Source organism: Manihot esculenta, chromosome 8 (genome assembly GCF_001659605.2).
Source record: "Manihot esculenta cultivar AM560-2 chromosome 8, M.esculenta_v8, whole genome shotgun sequence".
In the NCBI taxonomy this organism is placed as follows: domain Eukaryota; kingdom Viridiplantae; phylum Streptophyta; class Magnoliopsida; order Malpighiales; family Euphorbiaceae; genus Manihot; species Manihot esculenta.
The window spans coordinates 8,748,930-8,769,443 of record NC_035168.2 but is presented as its reverse complement, the minus strand read 5'-3'; the positions used below and the strand labels follow the sequence as shown (position 1 = coordinate 8,769,443).

Sequence of the window (20,514 nt, the reverse complement as noted above, 5' to 3'; positions counted from 1 at the left end):
GAAGCCGGCTGGAATGCTTAACCCGCTACCTATTCCAGAATGGAAATGGGAAAATATAGCTATGGACTTCGTAGTGGGGTTATCGGTGGCGTCCAACAGAGTGGACTCCATATGGGTGTTCGTGGACAGACTCACCAAATCTGCTCACTTCATTCCTGTCAGGAGTGGCTACTCTGTAGACAAGTTGGCGCAGGTATATGTGGATGAGATCGTCAGGCTGCATGGGGTTCCTGTTTCGATAGTGTCAGATAGAGGGCCCCAGTTCACCTCCAAGTTTTGGCGGAGTCTGCAGAATGCCATGGGTACTAGGTTGGATTTCAGTACTGCCTTCCACCCCCAGACGGGCGGACAGTCCGAAAGGACCATCCAGACTATCGAGGATATGCTTAGAATGTGTGTGCTGGACTTTGGCGGTTCTTGGAGGCAGCATCTACCTTTGGTGGAGTTTGCCTACAATAACAGCCATCATGCTAGCATCGGGATGGCTCCATATGAAGCTTTGTACGGAAGAAAGTGCAGATCACCTGTTTGCTGGGAGGAAGTTGGAGAAAAGGCCTTAGCAGGGCCTGAGCTAGTAGAGATCACCAGCAGGGTGGTACCCATAATCAGAGAGAGAATCAAGACTGCTGCCAGCAGACAGAAGAGCTATGCAGACGTCCGCAGGAGACAGTTAGAGTTTCAGGAGGGGGATCTGGTATTGCTCAAGGTGTCTCCAATGAAGGGAGTGGTTCGCTTCGGGAAGAAAGGTAAACTAGCCCCACGATACATCGGACCCTTTGAAATCTTGCAAAAGATTGGGAATGTGTCGTACAAGCTGGATTTATCTACTTCAATGGAAAGAATCCATCCGGTTTTTCATGTTTCAATGTTGAGGAAGTTTGTGTCAGATCCGAGCAAGGTTCTTAGTGAGCCTGATGTGGAGGTCCAAGAGGATCTCACTTATGTTGAACAGCCAATACGGATCCTAGACACCCAGATCAGAAAGTTAAGAAACAAGGAAATCCCGATGGTGAAAGTCCTGTGGAACCACCACAACTTGGAAGAATGCACTTGGGAGACACGGGAGTCTATGCTCCAGCAGTACCCTCATCTCTTTTAAGGTTGGATCTCTTTGTGTTTATGTGCTATGTATGTATGTTATGTTTTATGCCATGCTATGTGTGCTAGTTGAGGTACATTCGGGGACGAATGTTCTTAAGGGGGGGAGAATGTAATACCCGGCTAGACTCCGGTATCGGAATTCCTACCGTCCGGTGGAATCTCGGATGTCAGAAGTCTCTAGTAGGGTAGAAACATGTTTTCATAAAATGTTTTAAGGTATTTCATGGTTTTAAGTATGAAGATTTAATGAGTTTTTGCATGAAAAGTCTTTGGAGGAAAACCCAGGTTCGGCCGCCGAAAGTCAAGTTCGGCCGCCGAACATGCATGCGTTTTGGAGGCACGTTAGGCCCCCGAAAGCATGAGTGAGGGAAGTCCAGGTTCGGCCGCCGAAAGTCAAGTTCGGCCGCCGAACATGGCATACATGCGGAAGCACTTTCGGCCCCCGAACGTGGCCTGGCCAGCCACTATAAAAGGGTCACTTAGCCGAAATGGGCGAGCTTTCTCCCATTTTCGGCCATAGCTAGCTTCCGACCTCCCTCTCCCCAGATCTTGTGTTCTTTCTTCAAATCTCCTCCATTTTTCTTGAATTTTCACCTCTCATTGCAAGTTTTGAGCATTTAAGACAAGTTTTGGAGTTTTGGGAACTCAGGAGCTCATTTGCTTGGATCTCCGAGTTTAGGTCGTCTCTCTCTCGATCTTCAAGAGGTAAGAGCCGATCTTAAGCTCATTATATGTTTTAAGTAAGTTTTATGCAAGATCTTTGGGGTAGAACTGCATGTTAGGCTATAAGCTGAGTTTATGGGTTTTGATGATGATTTTGAACAATGTATGTTGATTTTGTGTGTTTGAAGTGTTGTAGTTGGGGTATATGATAGTTTGAGACCCCTAGGTGTGATGTATGATGAGTAGGCATGTTTTAGAACAAGTTTATGCATGATTTGAGGTTTTGGGAGGCAAGAGGTTCGTTTGAACCAAGTTTCTGCCCATTGGGAGAAACCAGGTTCGGCAGCCGAAGGGAGTTTCGGCCGCCGAACCCCCTTGTGGAGGCAGCATTCGGCTGCCGAAGCTTGCCCCCGAAAGAGGACTTTCGGATCTGTCTGGGACTTTCGGCCGCCGAAAGTGCCTGACTTTCGGATCTGTCTGGGACTTTCGGCCGCCGAACCTGCCGCCGAAAGTGCCCTGTCCAGCCATTTCTTGCATGTTTTTATGTAGTTATTTTATGATGTTTTAGGGGGTTTTTGGGGAGTATATTAGAGTTATGTTTATGTATGTTTGGTCCCTCATTGGAGTCCACCTGTGTAGGTTCGGACCCGAGGAACCGAGGACCCCAGCAGTGAGCCAGCTGCTACAGAGTTTGTCAGAGCTAGCCAGAGGTGAGTGGAATAAACCTTAAGTTTTAAAATAAATGAAATATGAATTTTGAGCATGATCCATGCATCATGAATGCCATGTGATATATTAGGTTGTTTGCATTAGTATTCACGAATATGTTGCATTGCATTTATAATGTTGATGTGGATTGGTTATTGGATGATCCTTTAGTCCTCATATGGCATGATGATGTTACGGCATGATATGGTATGGAAGTCCAGGTTGTACCCATTCTACGTCCCTGGCACGATGTAAGAGAAAGTCCAGGTTGTACCCATTCTACGTCCCTGGCACATTGGTATGTCATGATATGTTATGATAAGGGAAAGACCGGTTGTACCCATTCTACGTCCCGGCACAGTTGGACTATGTAGAGGACTATTGGTGACAATACCATCCGAGATGTGATTAGTTGTGATGTGTTGCATTACATAATGGCATGAAATTTTAATGTATGTTTTTCACTATTCTGCTCACTGGGCTTTGTAGCTCACCCCTCTCCCCTAACCCCAGATGTGCAGGTACAGGGTAGACCAGGAGGTTAGCCAGAGTTTTGAAGTATGTGTATGTAATAGTTAGATGGTGGACATGACAGTTGTACTATAATGTAATGTAAGAGATTACAGTATGTTATGTAATGAGGTATATTGAGGTTATAGATGTGCTTGACCCTATGAGTATTGTAATCCCTTGTTGATGCATGATCTTAGATATTTGATGATACAGATGTTAGCCAACTCAATGCATGTATATCGCCCATTGGGGCATTGATGAGATCCCACAGAGGGGTCAAGTGTATGATTATGTTTTTAGTGCATGCACAGGTTGAGTTTGGTGTATGAGAAACGAATGAAAGAAAAGTTTAAATTTTTATGCATGTTGTTGATCATGTATGGGATTATACAGGTTTATAGGTTATATGTCAGGCTTGCTACGGGTCCCGGCGGCCTTAAGCCGATCTGGATCCTAGCGCCGGTAGCGGTCCGATTTTCGGGTCGTTACAGAAAGAGTTTTACAGGCTAGTAATAAAGGCTTACAGTTGCAGTTGTCTAGTATAGGTGCTTTGATGGCACAAATGAAATTGACACTTGTATTTATAGTAGAAGTGGCACAGAAACAACACAAAGACCTAGAGTTGGTGAAAATAGCAAGAGCAGTTCAATAAGGTAAGAATGGTGATTTCAGGTTTGACAATCGATGGATTCTTTGTTATAGAAATAAATTAGGTGTACCAGATGATATATGATTGAAAGGAGACTTTATGAGAGAAGCTCATAATGCCAGGTATAATGTCTACTCTAGAGCTATCAAGATGTATCATAATTTGAAGAAGTATACTAGTGGTCTTCTATGAAGAGAGAAGTGGCTAAGTTTGTGTCTGCTTGTGAGGTGTTTCAGCGGGTCAAGTTAGAACATCAAAAGCCAGCTGAAATGGTCAAACCACTACTAATTCAAGAATGGAAAAGGGAACACGTGGCAATGGATTTCATAGTGGGGTTACCAATAACATCCAACAAACATGACTCTATATGGGTAATAGTGGATAGATTGACCAAATCTGCCCATTTTATTGCTGTTAGACGTGGTTACTCTATGGACAAGTTGTCACAGATCTTGTCTTAGGCTCCATTTTCTATAGTGCCATATAGGGAATCCCAGTTTACCTTCAGATTTTAGTAAAGTCTGCAAAATGCTATGGGAACAAGGTTAGATTTTAGCACTTGTTTCTATCCACAGACTTATAAACAATCAGAAAGAATCATCCAAATCATAGAGGACATATTAAGGATGTGTGTGCTAGACTTTGGTGGTTCTTGGAAGCAACATCTACTATTGGTGGAGTTTGCTTACAATAATAGTTATCATGCTAGCATTGGAATGGCTTATTATGAGGGTTTGTATGAGAGGAAAAATAGATCATATGTTTATTGCAAAGAAGTAGGAGAAAGGGCTTTAGCAGGGCTAGAATTAGTAGAGATCACCAATAAAATGGTGCCAATCGTTAGAAAAAGAATCAGAACAGATGTGAGTAGGCAAAAGAGCTATGCAGACATCCGTAGGAAGCAAGTTGTCTTTCAAGAGGGAGATGTAGTTTTGCTTAAGGTGTCTCCTATGAAAGGAGTGATTTCTTTTTGAAAGGGGTGATTTCTTTTTGAAAGAAAGGTAAACTATGTAACGACCCGGAAACCGGACCGCTACCGGCGCTAGGATCCAGGTCGGCTTAAGGCCGCCGGAACCCGTAGCAAGCCAAACATACATCCTGTGAACCTGTTCAATCCCATACATGAACCAAAACATACATAAAAATTTAAACTTTTCTTTCATTCACACATTTCTTTACCCAGCCTAGCCTGTGCATGCATAAACATAACATAAACCCCTCAGTGGAGTTCTCAACAATTACTCCAATGGGGTACATAACATATAGCAGGCTTGGGTTATATAAACATCATAAAACATTTATCTCATGTATTTAAGGGATTACAACAGACTCTAGTCAAGCACACTATAAAACTTACATTACATAACATACTTTTACATTATGAATAAACCATGTCCACAGCTATGCTATTACATAAACTTCTCTTACTCTTCTGACTCCTCTATCTACACGGTACCTGCAAGACTGGGGTTAGGGGAGAGGGGTGAGCTAAAAAGCCCAGTGAGCAAAAGTAAAAACATGATATTAATTCCTCCATTTTTAGGTATTTTATTCTCCATTTTAATATTAGCATTTGCTTTAATTCCACACTTTTTAGATATATTATTATTCATTTTATTAATAACATTAAATAACATAACTTTTACTTTACATGCTTTCATGAAATGCAACACATCACATTTAATCACATAAAGGATGGTATTGTCACCATTAGTCCTCACATCTCCAAGTGCCAGGGGCGTAGAATGGGCCTCGCTGGTCTTTCTCTTACATAACATACATAACATAACATTCCAAAGTGCCAGGGGCGTAGAATGGGCCTCGCTGGTCTTTCTCTTACATAGTGCCAGGGGCGTAGAATGGGCCTCACTGGTCTTCCATAACATATCATCATAACATAACATTAGAGGACTATGGATCACCCAATAACCATCCACATCAACATCAAATTATGCAATGCAACATATTCGTGAATTTCTAATGCAAACATCCTGAAACATCGCATGGCATTAATGATGCATGAGTATGCTATCAGATTCATTCATTTGTTCATTTATTCTAAAAACTTAGGGAAAGATCCCACTCACCTGGTGACCGAAGCTTTAACGACGGACTCTGAAAGACTATCTCACAACCGGGGGTCTCGGGTCCTCGGGTCCGAACCTACACAGGTGGACTCAAATGAGGCACCAAACAACAAGAACATAACTCTAAACATACCCCCAAAAACCTCCTAAAAGCACCTCAAAACATCCCTAGAAAACATGCAAGAAAAGGCTGGGAAGGGCACTTTCGGCGGCACCTTCGGCGGCCGAAAGTCCCTCCAGAGCCGAAAGTCAGGCAGGTTCGGCGGCACCTTCGGCGGCCGAAACTCCCAGACAGAGACGAAACTCATGCATGTTCGGCGGCACCTTCGGCGGCCGAAAGTCTCGGACAGAGCCGAAACTCAAACTTTCGGGGGCAAGCTTCGGCAGCCTAAAGCTGCCTCCCAAGCTGGTTCGGCGGCCGAAAGTACCTTCGGCTGCCGAACCTGGTTTCTGCCAAAGGGCAGAAACTTGGTTCTTCATGCCCAAAACAACCCCCTACACAATCAAACATGCCTAAACCTATTCTACAACAAGCATACTCAAACATACAAGCTCCTAGGGGTCTCCAACAAGCTTAAACCCCAACTACAACACACAAGCAAGCCACATTGCACATAAACACACATTAAAACCATGGATTTCTCATAAAAACTCATCAAGCCTACTCATGCATTTCTACCCCAAAAACTTGCATAAAACTTACTTAAAACACATATAGAACTAGAGATCGGCTCTTACCTCTTGAAGATCGAGAGAGAAACGATCCTAGCTCGAAAATGGGGAGATTCGAGTTCTTGAACCTCAAAGCTCCAAAACTTGCTTAAACTTTGAAACTCTTCAAAAACAAGATGTAACTTGTTAAGATCTAAAGGATTTGAGGGAAAACACTTAAAATGACCATAGGAGGGCTAAAGCTTACCGTCGGCCGAAATGGGAGAGAAAACCTCGCCTGTTTCGGTCACGGGGTCCTTTATAGGGCAGGTTCTGTCACCTTTCGGCGGCCTAACGTGCCCCCACATCTCATGCATGTTCGGCGGCCGAACATGAGGTTCGGCGGCCGAACCTTGAGTCTTTCAAACAAGGCTTTCGGAGGCCTAAAGCGCTCCCAAAACCCCACCATGTTCGGCGGCCGATCCTCACTTTCGGCGGCCGAACCTGGCAAAGCCTCCTTTGGTCTTTTTCATTCAAAACTCAATTCCTTTTCACTTAAAAGCATAAAATACATTAAAAACATTTCATAAAACATGGTTTTCCCCTTCTAGAGACTTCCGACATCCGAGATTCCACCGGACGGTAGGAATTCCGATACCGGAGTCTAGCCGGGTATTACATTCTTCCCCCCTTAAGAACATTCGTCCCCGAATGTTCACCAAACAACACAAAACATGGCAAACATATAACATACATATAAGGCACAACAACACATAGGGATCTAACCTTAAAAGAGCTGAGGGTACTGCTGGAGCATAGACTCCCGTGTCTCCCAAGTGCACTCTTCCAAGTTGTGGTGGTTCCACAGGACTTTCACCATCGGGATTTCCTTGTTTCTTAACTTTCTGATCTGTGTGTCTATGATCCGTACTGGCAGTTCAACATAGGTGAGATCCTCTTGGACCTCCACATCAGGCTCACTAAGAACCTTGCTCGGATCTGACACAAACTTCCTCAACATCGAAACATGGAAGACCGGATGGATTCTTGCCATTGAAGCAGGTAAATCTAGCTTGTACGACACATTCCCAATCTTTTGCAAGATTTCAAAGGGTCCGATGTATCGTGGGGCTAGTTTACCTTTCTTCCCGAAGCGAACCACTCCCTTCATTGGAGACACCTTTAGCAATACCAGATCCCCCTCCTGAAACTCTAACTGCCTTTTGCGGATGTCTGCATAACTCTTCTGTCTGCTTGCAGCAGTCTTGATTCTTTCTCTGATTATGGGTACTACCCTGCTGGTAATCTCTACTAGCTCAGGCCCTGCCAAGGCCTTCTCTCCAACTTCCTCCCAACAAACAGGTGATCTGCACTTCCTTCCGTACAAAGCTTCATATGGAGCCATCCCGATGCTAGCATGATGGCTGTTATTGTAGGCAAACTCCACCAAAGGTAGATGCTGCCTCCAAGAACCGCCAAAGTCCAGCACACACATTCTGAGCATATCCTCGATAGTCTGGATGGTTCTTTCTGACTGTCCATCAGTCTGGGGGTGGAAGGCAGTACTGAAATCCAACCTAGTACCCATGGCATTCTGCAGACTCCGCCAAAACCTGGAGGTGAACTGGGGCCCTCTATCTGACACTATCGAAACAGGAACCCCATGCAGCCTGACGATCTCATCTACATACACCTGTGCCAACTTGTCCACAGAGTAGCCACTCCTGACAGGGATGAAGTGGGCAGATTTGGTGAGTCTATCCACAACCACCCATATGGAGTCCACTCTGTTGGACGTCGCCGGTAACCCTACTACAAAGTCCATAGCTATATTTTCCCATTTCCATTCTGGAATAGGTAGCGGGTTAAGCATTCCAGCTGGCTTCTGATGTTCCAGCTTCACCCTCTGACACACTTCGCAGGCTGACACGAACTGTGCCACTTCTTTCTTCATTGCTGGCCACCAATAAACTTTCTTCAAATCTTGATACATCTTGGTGGCTCCGGGGTGAATGCTGTATCTTGCATTATGAGCCTCTCTCATAATGTCTCCTTTTAGCCCTATGTCGTCTGGTACACATAATCGACTCCCATAGCGGAGGATCCCCTTACTGTCGAATCTGAACTCACTATCATTGCCTGACTGAACAGTCCTGGCAATCTTCACTAACTCGGGGTCCTCATGCTGTTTCTGAGCAATTTGCTCAAGGAACACGGGTGTCACTTTCATCTGAGCCAACAAGGCACCTGTACCCGACAACTCCAACTGTAGCCCTTCTTCGATGAGCTTGTAGAACTCCTTTACTACTGGTCTTCGTTCTGCTGTGATGTGGGATAGACTGCCGAGTGATTTCCGGCTTAAGGCATCAGCTACTACATTAGCCTTACCCGGATGATACTGGATTTTGCAATCGTAGTCACTGAGCAGTTCTACCCATCTTCTTTGCCTCAAATTCAAATCTCTTTGACTCAGGATGTGCTGCAGGCTCTTATGATCTGTAAAGATCTCACATTTTACCCCATAGAGGTAGTGCCTCCACATCTTGAGTGCAAAGATTACTGCTGCCATCTCAAGGTCATGTGTGGGGTAATTCAACTCATGCTTCTTCAGCTGCCTAGAAGCATAAGCAATCACCCTCTCATTCTGCATCAGTACACAACCCAGTCCCACACGGGATGCATCACAAAAGACTGTAAAGTCCTCATCACTAGATGGCAGAGCTAAAACTGGTGCTGAAGTCAACCTCTTCTTAAGCTCTTCAAAACTCTCTTCGCACTGGTCGGTCCACAGAAACTTCTGATTCTTCCTGGTTAACCTGGTCAGAGGAGCTGCTATCTTTGAGAAGTCCTGAACGAACCTCCTGTAGTAACCTGCCAAACCCAAGAAACTTCTAATCTCTGTCACTGAAGAGGGTCTAGGCCAGTTAGCCACAGTTTCTGTCTTCTTGGGGTCCACCTCAATACCATTCTCTGACACTACATGCCCCAAGAACGAAATGCTCCTCAGCCAGAACTCACATTTAGAGAACTTGGCATACAAGCCATGTTCCCTCAAAGTCTGCAAGACCAACCGCAGATGATGGGCATGCTCTTCTGCATTCCTGGAATACACTAAGATATCATCTATGAAGACAATAACGAAGTGATCCAGGTATTGGCTAAATACTCTGTTCATGAGATCCATGAATGCTGCAGGGGCGTTTGTTAACCCGAACGGCATCACTAGGAACTCATAATGCCCATATCTGGTCCTGAAAGCTGTCTTTGGCACGTCTTCATCTCTGATCCTCAGCTGATGGTACCCAGATCTCAGATCTATTTTGGAGAAACAACCTGCTCCTGCTAGCTGGTCGAATAGATCATCGATCCTAGGCAACGGGTACTTGTTCTTGGTAGTGACCTTGTTCAACTGTCTGTAGTCGATACAAAGTCTAAGGGATCCATCCTTCTTTTTCACGAACAACACTGGAGCACCCCAAGGGTGAGGTACTCGGTCGGATGAAACCCTTATCTACCAGCTCTTGCAACTGTTCTTTAAGCTCCTTCAGCTCTGCTGGCGCCATCCTGTAGGGAGGGATAGAGATCGGTCTGGTTCCTGGCATCAATTCTATCTCGAACTCTATCTCCCTCGGAGGCGGTAAACCTGGTAGTTCGTCTGGGAAGACATCTAAGAACTCTCTAACCACAGGCACTGAGGCGGGCTCTCTGACATCTCTGTCTAGCTCTCTCACATGAGCTAGATAACCCCGACAACCCCTCCTGAGTAGCCTACGAGCCTGTAGGGCTGATATCAAACCTCTAGGCGTACTCCCCCTGTCTCCTCTAAAGACAACCTCTGACCCATCCTGACATCTGAACTTAACTACCTTGTCTCTGCAATCCAAGGTAGCACCATGGGTAGATAGCCAATCCATCCCTAGAATGACGTCAAAATCTGTCAAGTCTAGAACCACAAGGTCGGCGGATAGGCATCTTCCCTCTATGAAAACTGGACTGTACTGGCAGACTGACTCTGCCACTGACGGGTCACACTTGGGTCCACTGACCCATAGGGGACACTCTAACCCAGAGACCATCAAACCCAACCTCTCGACCGCTCTCGGAGAAACAAAAGAATGGGATGCACCCGGGTCCATTAAGGCATAAGCATCTGAACAACCAATGATGATATTACCTGACACCACGGTGTTTGATGCGTTTGCCTCCTGCTGCGTCATAGTGAAGATCCGTGCTGGAGCTGACGGACCTTCCCCTCTGTAAGCTGATGAAGAAGAGGCTGACCCTCTCCCTCGGCCTCTGCCACTGGCCTGTGTCGCGGCTGAAGCTGTTGGCTGTGCCACACTACCTGAAGTAGTCTGCTGGGGCCGCGCCATAGGAACTGCTCTAGGACACTCCATGGACATGTGTCCCTCCTGCCCACACCTGTAGCAGGCTGTTGTCCCAAAACGGCATACCCCTCTGTGTAGCTTACCACACCTTGCACATACTGCATTATCAGCACCAGAGCTTGAGCCACTTCCTAGTCCCAGACCTGACTTGATCTTGCTCCAGAACTTATTCTTCTTTGGTTTCTTAGTGGTACTGCTCCACTTCTTACTAGCTGAACTCAAGGATGAAGGATCTATCCTTCCCCCACCTGGGGTCTTAGAACCAGAAGGTTGTGCCACAGACTGATTGACTTTTCCCTCTATTACGGCACTAGCCTCCATTCTCCTGGCCATGTCTATAATGGCATGGAAACTTTCTCTATCGGCTGACTGAATCAAAGAGGAATACCTGGAATTGAGCCTCATGGTATACCTCCTCGACTTCTTCGAATCTGTGTCCAGATGTTGCCCCGCAAACGGCAACAACTCTAAGAATCTATCGGTGTACTCATCGACACCCATCTCATCTGTCTGTTTCAGCTGTTCAAACTTAATCATCTTCAGCTCCCTTGAACTGTCAGGGAAAGCCCATCCTGCGAACTCATTCGCAAACTCCTCCCATGAAAGACTGTCCACCCTTGGTTTCACATAGCCCTTGAACCACTCACGGGCCTTTTTGCATTTCAGGGTGAAACCAGCCATCTGAATGGCTCTACTATCATCAGCACCTATCTCATCTGTAATTGTTTTGACCTTCTCCAGGTACACAAACGGATCATCACCGGTATCAAACTGGGGAGCACCCAACTTCATATAGTCGGTCATCTTGGCCTTGCTCCCTCCAGATGAGGCAGGTTGAGGTCTTTGGGTTTCTGGAACTGTGGGTTCTGCTGGTGGTGGAGGTGCGACATCCCCTGGGATAGGGTTTGCCGTGCCTGGATGGAAGGATGGAGGTGGGTACATAGGGTACTGTGGATACTGTGGGTAGAAAGGTGGATATGGCATGTGAGAAGGGTAAGGATTAAAACTGGGGTAATCCGATGTACTTCCCATCGAATACCCGGGGTATGGTGAAAAAGGTGGGTACTGGGGTGGAGGAACAAACCCCGAGGCCTGAGTGCCTCCCTGTGACTCACCCATGCCCTCTTCTGGCATGTTTACACCAAGGTTACCATCCCTCCTCTGCTCCACATCCATCTCTACCTCGTCATCAACTGACATCCTTTCCTGAACTGTACCCCTTACTGATCTGCTTCTACCCAGATCCAGAGACCTTCTAGGGTCCCTCACTGTTCTGTCTCTGTTGGACCTGCTTGACATCGCCCTTGGCAATGCTGGAGGACGGGCGCTCGTGCCCTCATCCTCCGGTGGTACTCTAGTCAATCTAGCTGATCGACGAGTTCCTCGCATTCTGTTTACTGAAAAACAGCACAGATACAAAACATCAGCATCAAATGGTTCATGTGGACACACATGAACCCACATCATATACATAGCATATCTCATGGCATACATACTTTCATGCAAGACAGGACTCTACATCCTATCCTAGTGGACATGATTTCCTATTGTGCTTGACCGTTCTATCACATCTATGAGCCCGACACTCTAGGTCCGACCATATGAACCTAGGGCTCTGATACCATTCTGTAACGACCCGGAAACCGGACCGCTACCGGCGCTAGGATCCAGGTCGGCTTAAGGCCGCCGGAACCCGTAGCAAGCCAAACATACATCCTGTGAACCTGTTCAATCCCATACATGAACCAAAACATACATAAAAATTTAAACTTTTCTTTCATTCACACGTTTCTTTACCCAGCCTAGCCTGTGCATGCATAAACATAACATAAACCCCTCAGTGGAGTTCTCAACAATTACTCCAATGGGGTACATAACATATAGCAGGCTTGGGTTACATAAACATCATAAAACATTTATCTCATGTATTTAAGGGATTACAACAGACTCTAGTCAAGCACACTATAAAACTTACATTACATAACATACTTTTACATTATGAATAAACCATGTCCACAGCTATGCTATTACATAAACTTCTCTTACTCTTCTGACTCCTCTATCTACACGGTACCTGCAAGACTGGGGTTAGGGGAGAGGGGTGAGCTAAAAAGCCCAGTGAGCAAAAGTAAAAACATGATATTAATTCCTCCATTTTTAGGTATTTTATTCTCCATTTTATTATTAGCATTTGCTTTAATTCCACACTTTTTAGGTATATTATTATTCATTTTATTAATAACATTAAATAACATAACTTTTACTTTACATGCTTTCATGAAATGCAACACATCACATTTAATCACATAAAGGATGGTATTGTCACCATTAGTCCTCACATCTCCAAGTGCCAGGGGCGTAGAATGGGCCTCGCTGGTCTTTCTCTTACATAACATACATAACATAACATTCCAAAGTGCCAGGGGCGTAGAATGGGCCTCGCTGGTCTTTCTCTTACATAGTGCCAGGGGCGTAGAATGGGCCTCACTGGTCTTCCATAACATATCATCATAACATAACATTAGAGGACTATGGATCACCCAATAACCATCCACATCAACATCAAATTATGCAATGCAACATATTCGTGAATTTCTAATGCAAACATCCTGAAACATCGCATGGCATTAATGATGCATGAGTATGCTATCAGATTCATTCATTTGTTCATTTATTCATTACTTAAAACTTAGGGAAATAATCCCACTCACCTGGTGACCGAAGCTTTAACGACGGACTCTGAAAGACTATCTCACAACCGGGGGTCTCGGGTCCTCGGGTCCGAACCTACACAGGTGGACTCGAATGAGGCACCAAACAACAAGAACATAACTCTAAACATACCCCCAAAAACCTCCTAAAAACACCTCAAAACATCCCTAGAAAACATGCAAGAAAAGGCTGGGAAGGGCACTTTCGGCGGCACCTTCGGCGGCCGAAAGTCCCTCCAGAGCCGAAAGTCAGGCAGGTTCGGCGGCACCTTCGGCGGCCGAAACTCCCAGACAGAGACGAAACTCATGCATGTTCGGCGGCACCTTCGGCGGCCGAAAGTCTCGGACAGAGCCGAAACTCAAACTTTCGGGGGCAAGCTTCGGCAGCCTAAAGCTGCCTCCCAAGCTGGTTCGGCGGCCGAAAGTACCTTCGGCTGCCGAACCTGGTTTCTGCCAAAGGGCAGAAACTTGGTTCTTCATGCCCAAAACAACCCCCTACACAATCAAACATGCCTAAACCTATTCTACAACAAGCATACTCAAACATACAAGCTCTTAGGGGTCTCCAACAAGCTTAAACCCCAACTACAACACACAAGCAAGCCACATTGCACATAAACACACATTAAAACCATGGATTTCTCATAAAAACCCATCAAGCCTACTCATGCATTTCTACCCCAAAAACTTGCATAAAACTTACTTAAAACACATATAGAACTAGAGATCGGCTCTTACCTCTTGAAGATCGAGAGAGAAACGATCCTAGCTCGAAAATGGGGAGATTCGGGTTCTTGAACCTCAAAGCTCCAAAACTTGCTTAAACTTCAAAACTCTTCAAAAACAAGATGTAACTTGTTAAAATCTGAAAGATTTGAGGGAAAACACTTAAAATGACCATAGGAGGGCTAAAGCTTACCGTCGGCCGAAATGGGAGAGAAAACCTCGCCTGTTTCGGTCACGGGGTCCTTTATAGGGCTGGTTCTGCCACCTTTCGGCGGCCTAACGTGCCCCCACATCTCATGCATGTTCGGCGGCCGAACATGAGGTTCGGCGGCCGAACCTTGAGTCTTTCAAACAAGGCTTTCGGAGGCCTAAAGCGCTCCCAAAACCCCACCATGTTCGGCGGCCGATCCTCACTTTCGGCGGCCGAACCTGGCAAAGCCTCCTTTGGTCTTTTTCATTCAAAACTCAATTCCTTTTCACTTAAAAGCATAAAATACATTAAAAACATTTCATAAAACATGGTTTTCCCCTTCTAGAGACTTCCGACATCCGAGATTCCACCGGACGGTAGGAATTCCGATACCGGAGTCTAGCCGGGTATTACAAACTAGCTCCAAGGTACATTGAACCTTTCAAAATATTACAAAAGATTGAAAATGTATCTTAGAAGTTAGATTTATCTGCTTCCATGGAGAGAATCCATATGGTTTTCTATATTTCTATGTTACAAAAATTCGTATCAGATCCAGGTAAGGTTTTAAGTGAGCCTGATGTAGAGATCCTAGGAGATCTCACCTATGTTGAGCTGCCAGTACGGATTGTAGACACATAGATCAAAAAGCTGAGAAACAAGAAAATTATGATGGTAAAGTTTTTATAAAATCAGCACAATATGGAAGAGTGTACCTGGGAGACTAGAGAGTCGATACTTAAACAATATTTTAAAATGTGTTATTTTAAAAAAATGTATTTCAGAAATTTCAAGTTTGGCTGCCGAACCTCTAAATTCAGCCGCTGAATGTGCCTTTTCCAGTCCACCTATAAATTAAGCTCAACGTAAAAATGGAGAAAGATTTTCTCCATTTTCGGGCAGAGATGAGCCTAAGAAAAACTCTTGATATTTTCGCTTTAATATTCCATAAATCTTTCAGAAATTCATGATTTTATTTTTTATTTTGAAGAATCAAGCTTGGGTTTTCGAGTTTTAGCTTTTGGGACACTTTGGAGCTTATCTCTTCCTCTTCTCTGAATCCTTTGTTGATGTGGTCCTTGTTCCTCCAAGCAATAAGTTGTGATTTCAAATTTCTTTTTGATTTGTGGAGTTGCAATCCGAATTTCTTTATGTTTTGGGGGAGTTAGTTGGATTTGCATGCAAGGTTATGCTTGTTTCTTTTATGCTAAATTCCTGTATGATAAATGTACTGATTTGATTGCATATTGGTGTTTTGGTATTTCTTAAGTCGTTCTGAACCTTCTAAGTCAATGTTGTATATTTCTTTGTATTGTTGAAGCGTTTGCTTTCCTTTTGGGGGCTGCTGACAGAAGGCAAAATCGGATTCTGCATTGCAGAAGAATCCAAGTTCGATCGTCGAACCCACTTGCAAAGGCTACCCTTTAGGCAGCTTAACTTGTCTTTGAAAGTTTGACTTTCGGATCTGTAAGGGGACTTTCGACCACTGAACCTGCTGCCGAAAGTCTCCTGTCCAGCCATTTTTAACTTATTTTCTATACACTTTTTTATGTGCTTTTAGAGTTTATTGGAGTAGTTTTAAGAGTTGCAAAAGTCATGTTTGATCACTCATTTAAGTCCATTTATGTAAGATTGGACTTAGAAAACCATAGAGGTCGGCAGTGAGATAATTGCTTCAAATCTAGATTTGCGTCAATCAAATTTGAGTAGAATTAAATTAAACTATTATTTTAAAGAAAATTAAATATTTTAAGCATGTTCATGCATCACAAATGCCATGTATATATAAATATGTTGTTTTGTATTAAAACTCATGAATATGATACATTACATAATTAATTGTTGTTGTGGATGGATGTTGGATGACCCACTAGTCTTGAGTATGTTATGATATGTTATGACGGATACAGAAGTCTAGGTTGAGACCCATTCTACGCCATTGGCACTATATAAGAGAAAGACAAGAGCGTCCATTCTACGCCCTTAGCACAATGGATATATTATGTGATGTTTAAGAGAAAGTTCTGAGGAGCATGCATTGTGGGCCGAATACTGTTGGCTTTATGGAGGGTTAGTGGTGACAAGTCTATCTTGATATGAATTGTTTGTATTATGACGCATTCACATGATCATATGTTTTATTAAAATGTTTTATGTTATGCTTTTGCTCACTAGGTTCTAATAGTTTATCATTTTCCCTTAACTCCAGATTTTTAGAACCAGAGTTAGCCTAGGAGGTTAACAATATTCTATGGTATAACTCTTATGTAATAGTTTAGTTGTGATATATAATGTATTATAGTTTAAAATTGTGTTTTACCCGAGTTTTTTTTTTATAATCTCCTTCTTAATGATCTTATTATCCATACTAGAGCATTTGATGAGAACTCTAGCATTAGTTTATATTTTTAGTTACGTATATATGCACATGTTAAATCTTGATTCATGTTATGAAAATATTTTAGGTCCATTTTAAGATCATATTTGGGATTATATCAAATATAACAGAATGTATAGTAAGTTTGTTACAGGATTCAATGATTTTAAATCGATCTAAACCCTAACGCCGGTAACGGTCCGATTTTCGGGTTATTACACTAAGTATGGAGTTTTCATATTCATTATTTTTCTGTTCTAAGTCTTAAATTTTTCCAGGCTCATTTCTTCTTAATATTATGAATTCTACACAAAACCAAAATAAACAGCTACAAGCTATGAGAATCATTTAGTTGGTGTCAAATCTAGCAACTGGAAATGGCAAGGTATTGGTAGCTTCTTAGTGAGCTCATGATCGCTACTCATATGGAAATGTAAAATCTCATAGCCCATAGCCTGTAATCTCGTCGCCTTTTCCTTTGTTAGGAGGCACGGTAATGTAGCTGCCCATATTCTGGCAGCAAAAGCCTTAGGGGAGTCAGGGGATGAGATTCAGAGGACTTATGGGAGCAATAATCTTCAAGAAATCAAAATTAAGCAAATAGAAAATGGGACAAAGTGAGCAATACAGGCTGACGAGATTCAGGGGATTTAAGGGTTCATTCTCCTAGTTGATATGATCGAAAATCTAATGAAACATTGTTCATCAACTTTTCCATTTAATATGAAACTAACCCAATTGTTTACGCAATTAGTTTCTCATACCCCATCATTGTTTTCTATTATAGAAGCACCACAACAACTGCCAAAATTTACAAATCTACGTCCTAGCCAAACAATGAAGAGAAGGACTTGCAGCAAAACAATGGCAGCCATGATCATTGCCACTGTAAAAGGGACAATGAGTTTAGTTGGTCCAATGTAAAATATAGTGATCAGAAAGCTACCAGTTGTGGCTAGGACAGCAATCCGGAGCAGAAGCTTCAGAGGAAATCCACTTAGGAGCATTAGAATCATAACAATGGATGAAAAGAATCCGACCAAATTCAAAAGCATAAGGGCAGTGAAAATCACGACATCAGATGATATTGCAGCCATTCCGTTTGAATGTTGGCCATCATTGGGTTGTTGAAAACCACCTGGGGGGCTTAAAACTGCTTGAAATGTGACAGTTGCAATTAGTACTGCCACCACCATCACTGCACTTCGCATCTCTGAGGGTGAATTTTTTACTTCCCTTTTTAGTTTCAACCAGAGCTCACATGTAAGAAAGGAGGAAACTTGTTCCGAGAGATACTTTCGCAGCTTCTGAGGAAGACAATTGAAACATACACTAGGATTCTCATGTTGAAGTATAACAATGTCTTGGCTTTGAAGTGCTCCTGCATCTTGAAGCATTCTGCGGATGCTCTTCCAATTTGCATCTGCTTCACTTGTAGACTTTTCTGGAAAATCAAACATGTCAAGCGCAGTTAAATTGTTCTTGTTCTTGAGGTTCACGTCCACTTTATCTATAGCAATGGCATCATCCGTACCCAACAGGACTTTAACAATCTGTTTGGCATTAAAAGAAGAAGAAGAATTGGTAATTAATCCCAAATAATCACTGAAACACAGTATATACTCGTTCCATTCATCTAATTGAAAGGGGTATTTTGTCCAATATTGATCGAGCCTAACATCACCCCAAAAGACATTTTGTAGAAACAGGATTCCTAAGTTAGATATGAAGCACTTTTGCCTTATATTCAGCTTGTGTGAAATAACATCTTTCTCATATAAAGGGATTTAAGGATAAGCATGATCCACATATTTTTAGAGAAGAAGGAAAAGGCTTCATACATAGTCTACTGGCACGAATCATACAGAAACACATGGATTAAAAATTTTATGAACTTATGAGCTTGCATTTTTTTTCTTCTTTTTTTAAAAAAATAAATAAATAAATAAATAAAAGAAGGAGAGAGAAAGATAAATAAACCTACTCTGTGCTGCTTTTTAGAGGTTGCAAGATGAAGAATTGTGTTGCCATTGCAGTCCTGAGCATTCAGCATCTCATTCATCTCTTGTTGGTTGATTTCCTTGAGCATAAGAACAAGCCGTCGAAAAGCCTCAAACTGGCAGTTCTTCACTGCAAGGTGAAACACAGAATCTCCCTCAGCAGTCAAATCATTCTTGCAATCAGGAACCGCTGCGATCAATTCACTTATAACGTCAACACTCCCTGTAATTACAGCAAAATGAAGTGCTGTTCTTCCATCTCCACTTCTGAGATGACACATCTTTTGCTTGTCACTTGACAGGAACACTCGCACTATCTCTGCATACCCATTTGCCGAAGCCATATGAATTGGGCTAAAACCATCTGCATTGGGTCTCTCAGCTTCAGACTTGCGGGCCATTACCTCCTCCACAAAAATAAGCTTTCCAGCTAATGTTGCAATGTGCAACGCAGTATCTGCTGTGTCAGATAGAGAACTGCGAGAAAGAATCAGCTCATCCTCATCAATTAAGGAATGTAGATCATCGGTGTCTCCCATTTGTGCTGCCTTAAATAGCCTTCCAATTCGATCCATTCTCGCAGACAAGGTATGCCGAGCTTACTTCGTTGTCAAGACGTTGCAGAAACCTTTCAACACAAAGCATACAGTAGAGCTTGACTAGGCTTTCAAAGTCTTCGTCAACTCGTCGACTTGGCCAGACATTGCTTTACCCCTTTTGATCTTAAAAATGGGAATTGTAATTGATTTTCCTTTTTATTTTTTATTTTTAACATGTACAAACTTTTACATATTAGAATTGACGTTTAAAATCAAGCAGAAAATTAAGTATTTAATTTAATTGGGTTAAATCGGGATTCAGCTGTATAAGATTAAATAAATAATTATAATGCCTATTTATAATTATACTTTTTTAAAATTTAAAAATAATTACAAAGAAAAATAGATTAAATTTTAATTTGGAAAAATTTATATTTCCAATTAAATTTAAAAATATATATACAATTAAATTATTTATAATGAAGAAATATTTAAATTAAAATATTATAATTAAAAATACTAATAATATAAATAAATTATTTATATTATTAATTATTTAAATTACAATTATCCAAGTTAAAATATTTAATTTTTTTCTTTTTATTTCCAACAAGTAAGATGAATGTAAAGACCGTTCACTTTTAATATGAGATCTCGAATTTGAGCTTTTAATATGATAGACCTCGAGTTTAAGCTTTTAATATGATATATTTTTTAAATTTGAGCGGAAACACTTTTTTCTCTTAATTGATATATTCGATACAAATCCAAATTAATCAAAGGAATAAGATAGAATTAAAAATTAAGTTTCAATTATATAAGGCCACATATATTTGAGATGCTTTAGTTGTACTCGTGAAAGCACCAATTAAGTCAAAGAAAATAAGATGGAATCCATCATCTATCAATATGAGTTATTCAAAATGAAATATGACGAAACTGTTAGCCAAATCTATTATAGGCTCATTAAGATTATTGGAGAGATGAATTATTTTGGGAAGACATTCACAAATGAAGAATTGATGAAGAAAATTCATAGATATGTATCAAAGGATTAGCTATTAAAGATGATCTCCTTAAAGGATACTAAAAACTTGAGCAATGTACAATTGGATAAAATTTTGAGGAATCTCATTGATTATGAGATGACACTCAAAAGAGAGCAAGTGGAAGAAGCCAGTAAAGCTAAAAAGAATATTGCTATAAAAATA

The 20,514-nt window shown here is 42.3% G+C and overlaps 1 protein-coding gene across 1 annotated transcript; it reads right to left on the bottom strand.

Moving 5' to 3' along the window:
- Nucleotides 1–16,944: 16,944 nt before the first annotated feature.
- Nucleotides 16,945–19,608, bottom strand: LOC110620653 (ankyrin repeat-containing protein NPR4). The gene is made up of 2 exons (XM_021764462.2): nucleotides 18,749–19,608; nucleotides 16,945–18,317 (listed from the first exon to the last, which is right to left on the bottom strand). Exons 1-2 carry the CDS (start codon nucleotides 19,337–19,339, stop codon nucleotides 17,523–17,525), a joined length of 1,386 nt encoding a protein of 461 aa, XP_021620154.1. The 5' UTR covers nucleotides 19,340–19,608; the 3' UTR covers nucleotides 16,945–17,522.
- Nucleotides 19,609–20,514: the final 906 nt, after the last annotated feature.

Coding starts and splice junctions, on each gene's coding strand:
- LOC110620653 (XM_021764462.2), bottom strand. CDS start 19,339: ATGGATCGAATTGGAAGGCTATTTAAGGCAGCACAAATGGGAGACACC. Junction 18,318..18,748: donor CCTCTAAAAAGCAGCACAGA/GTAGGTTTATTT, acceptor AATGCCAAACAG/ATTGTTAAAGTCCTGTTGGG.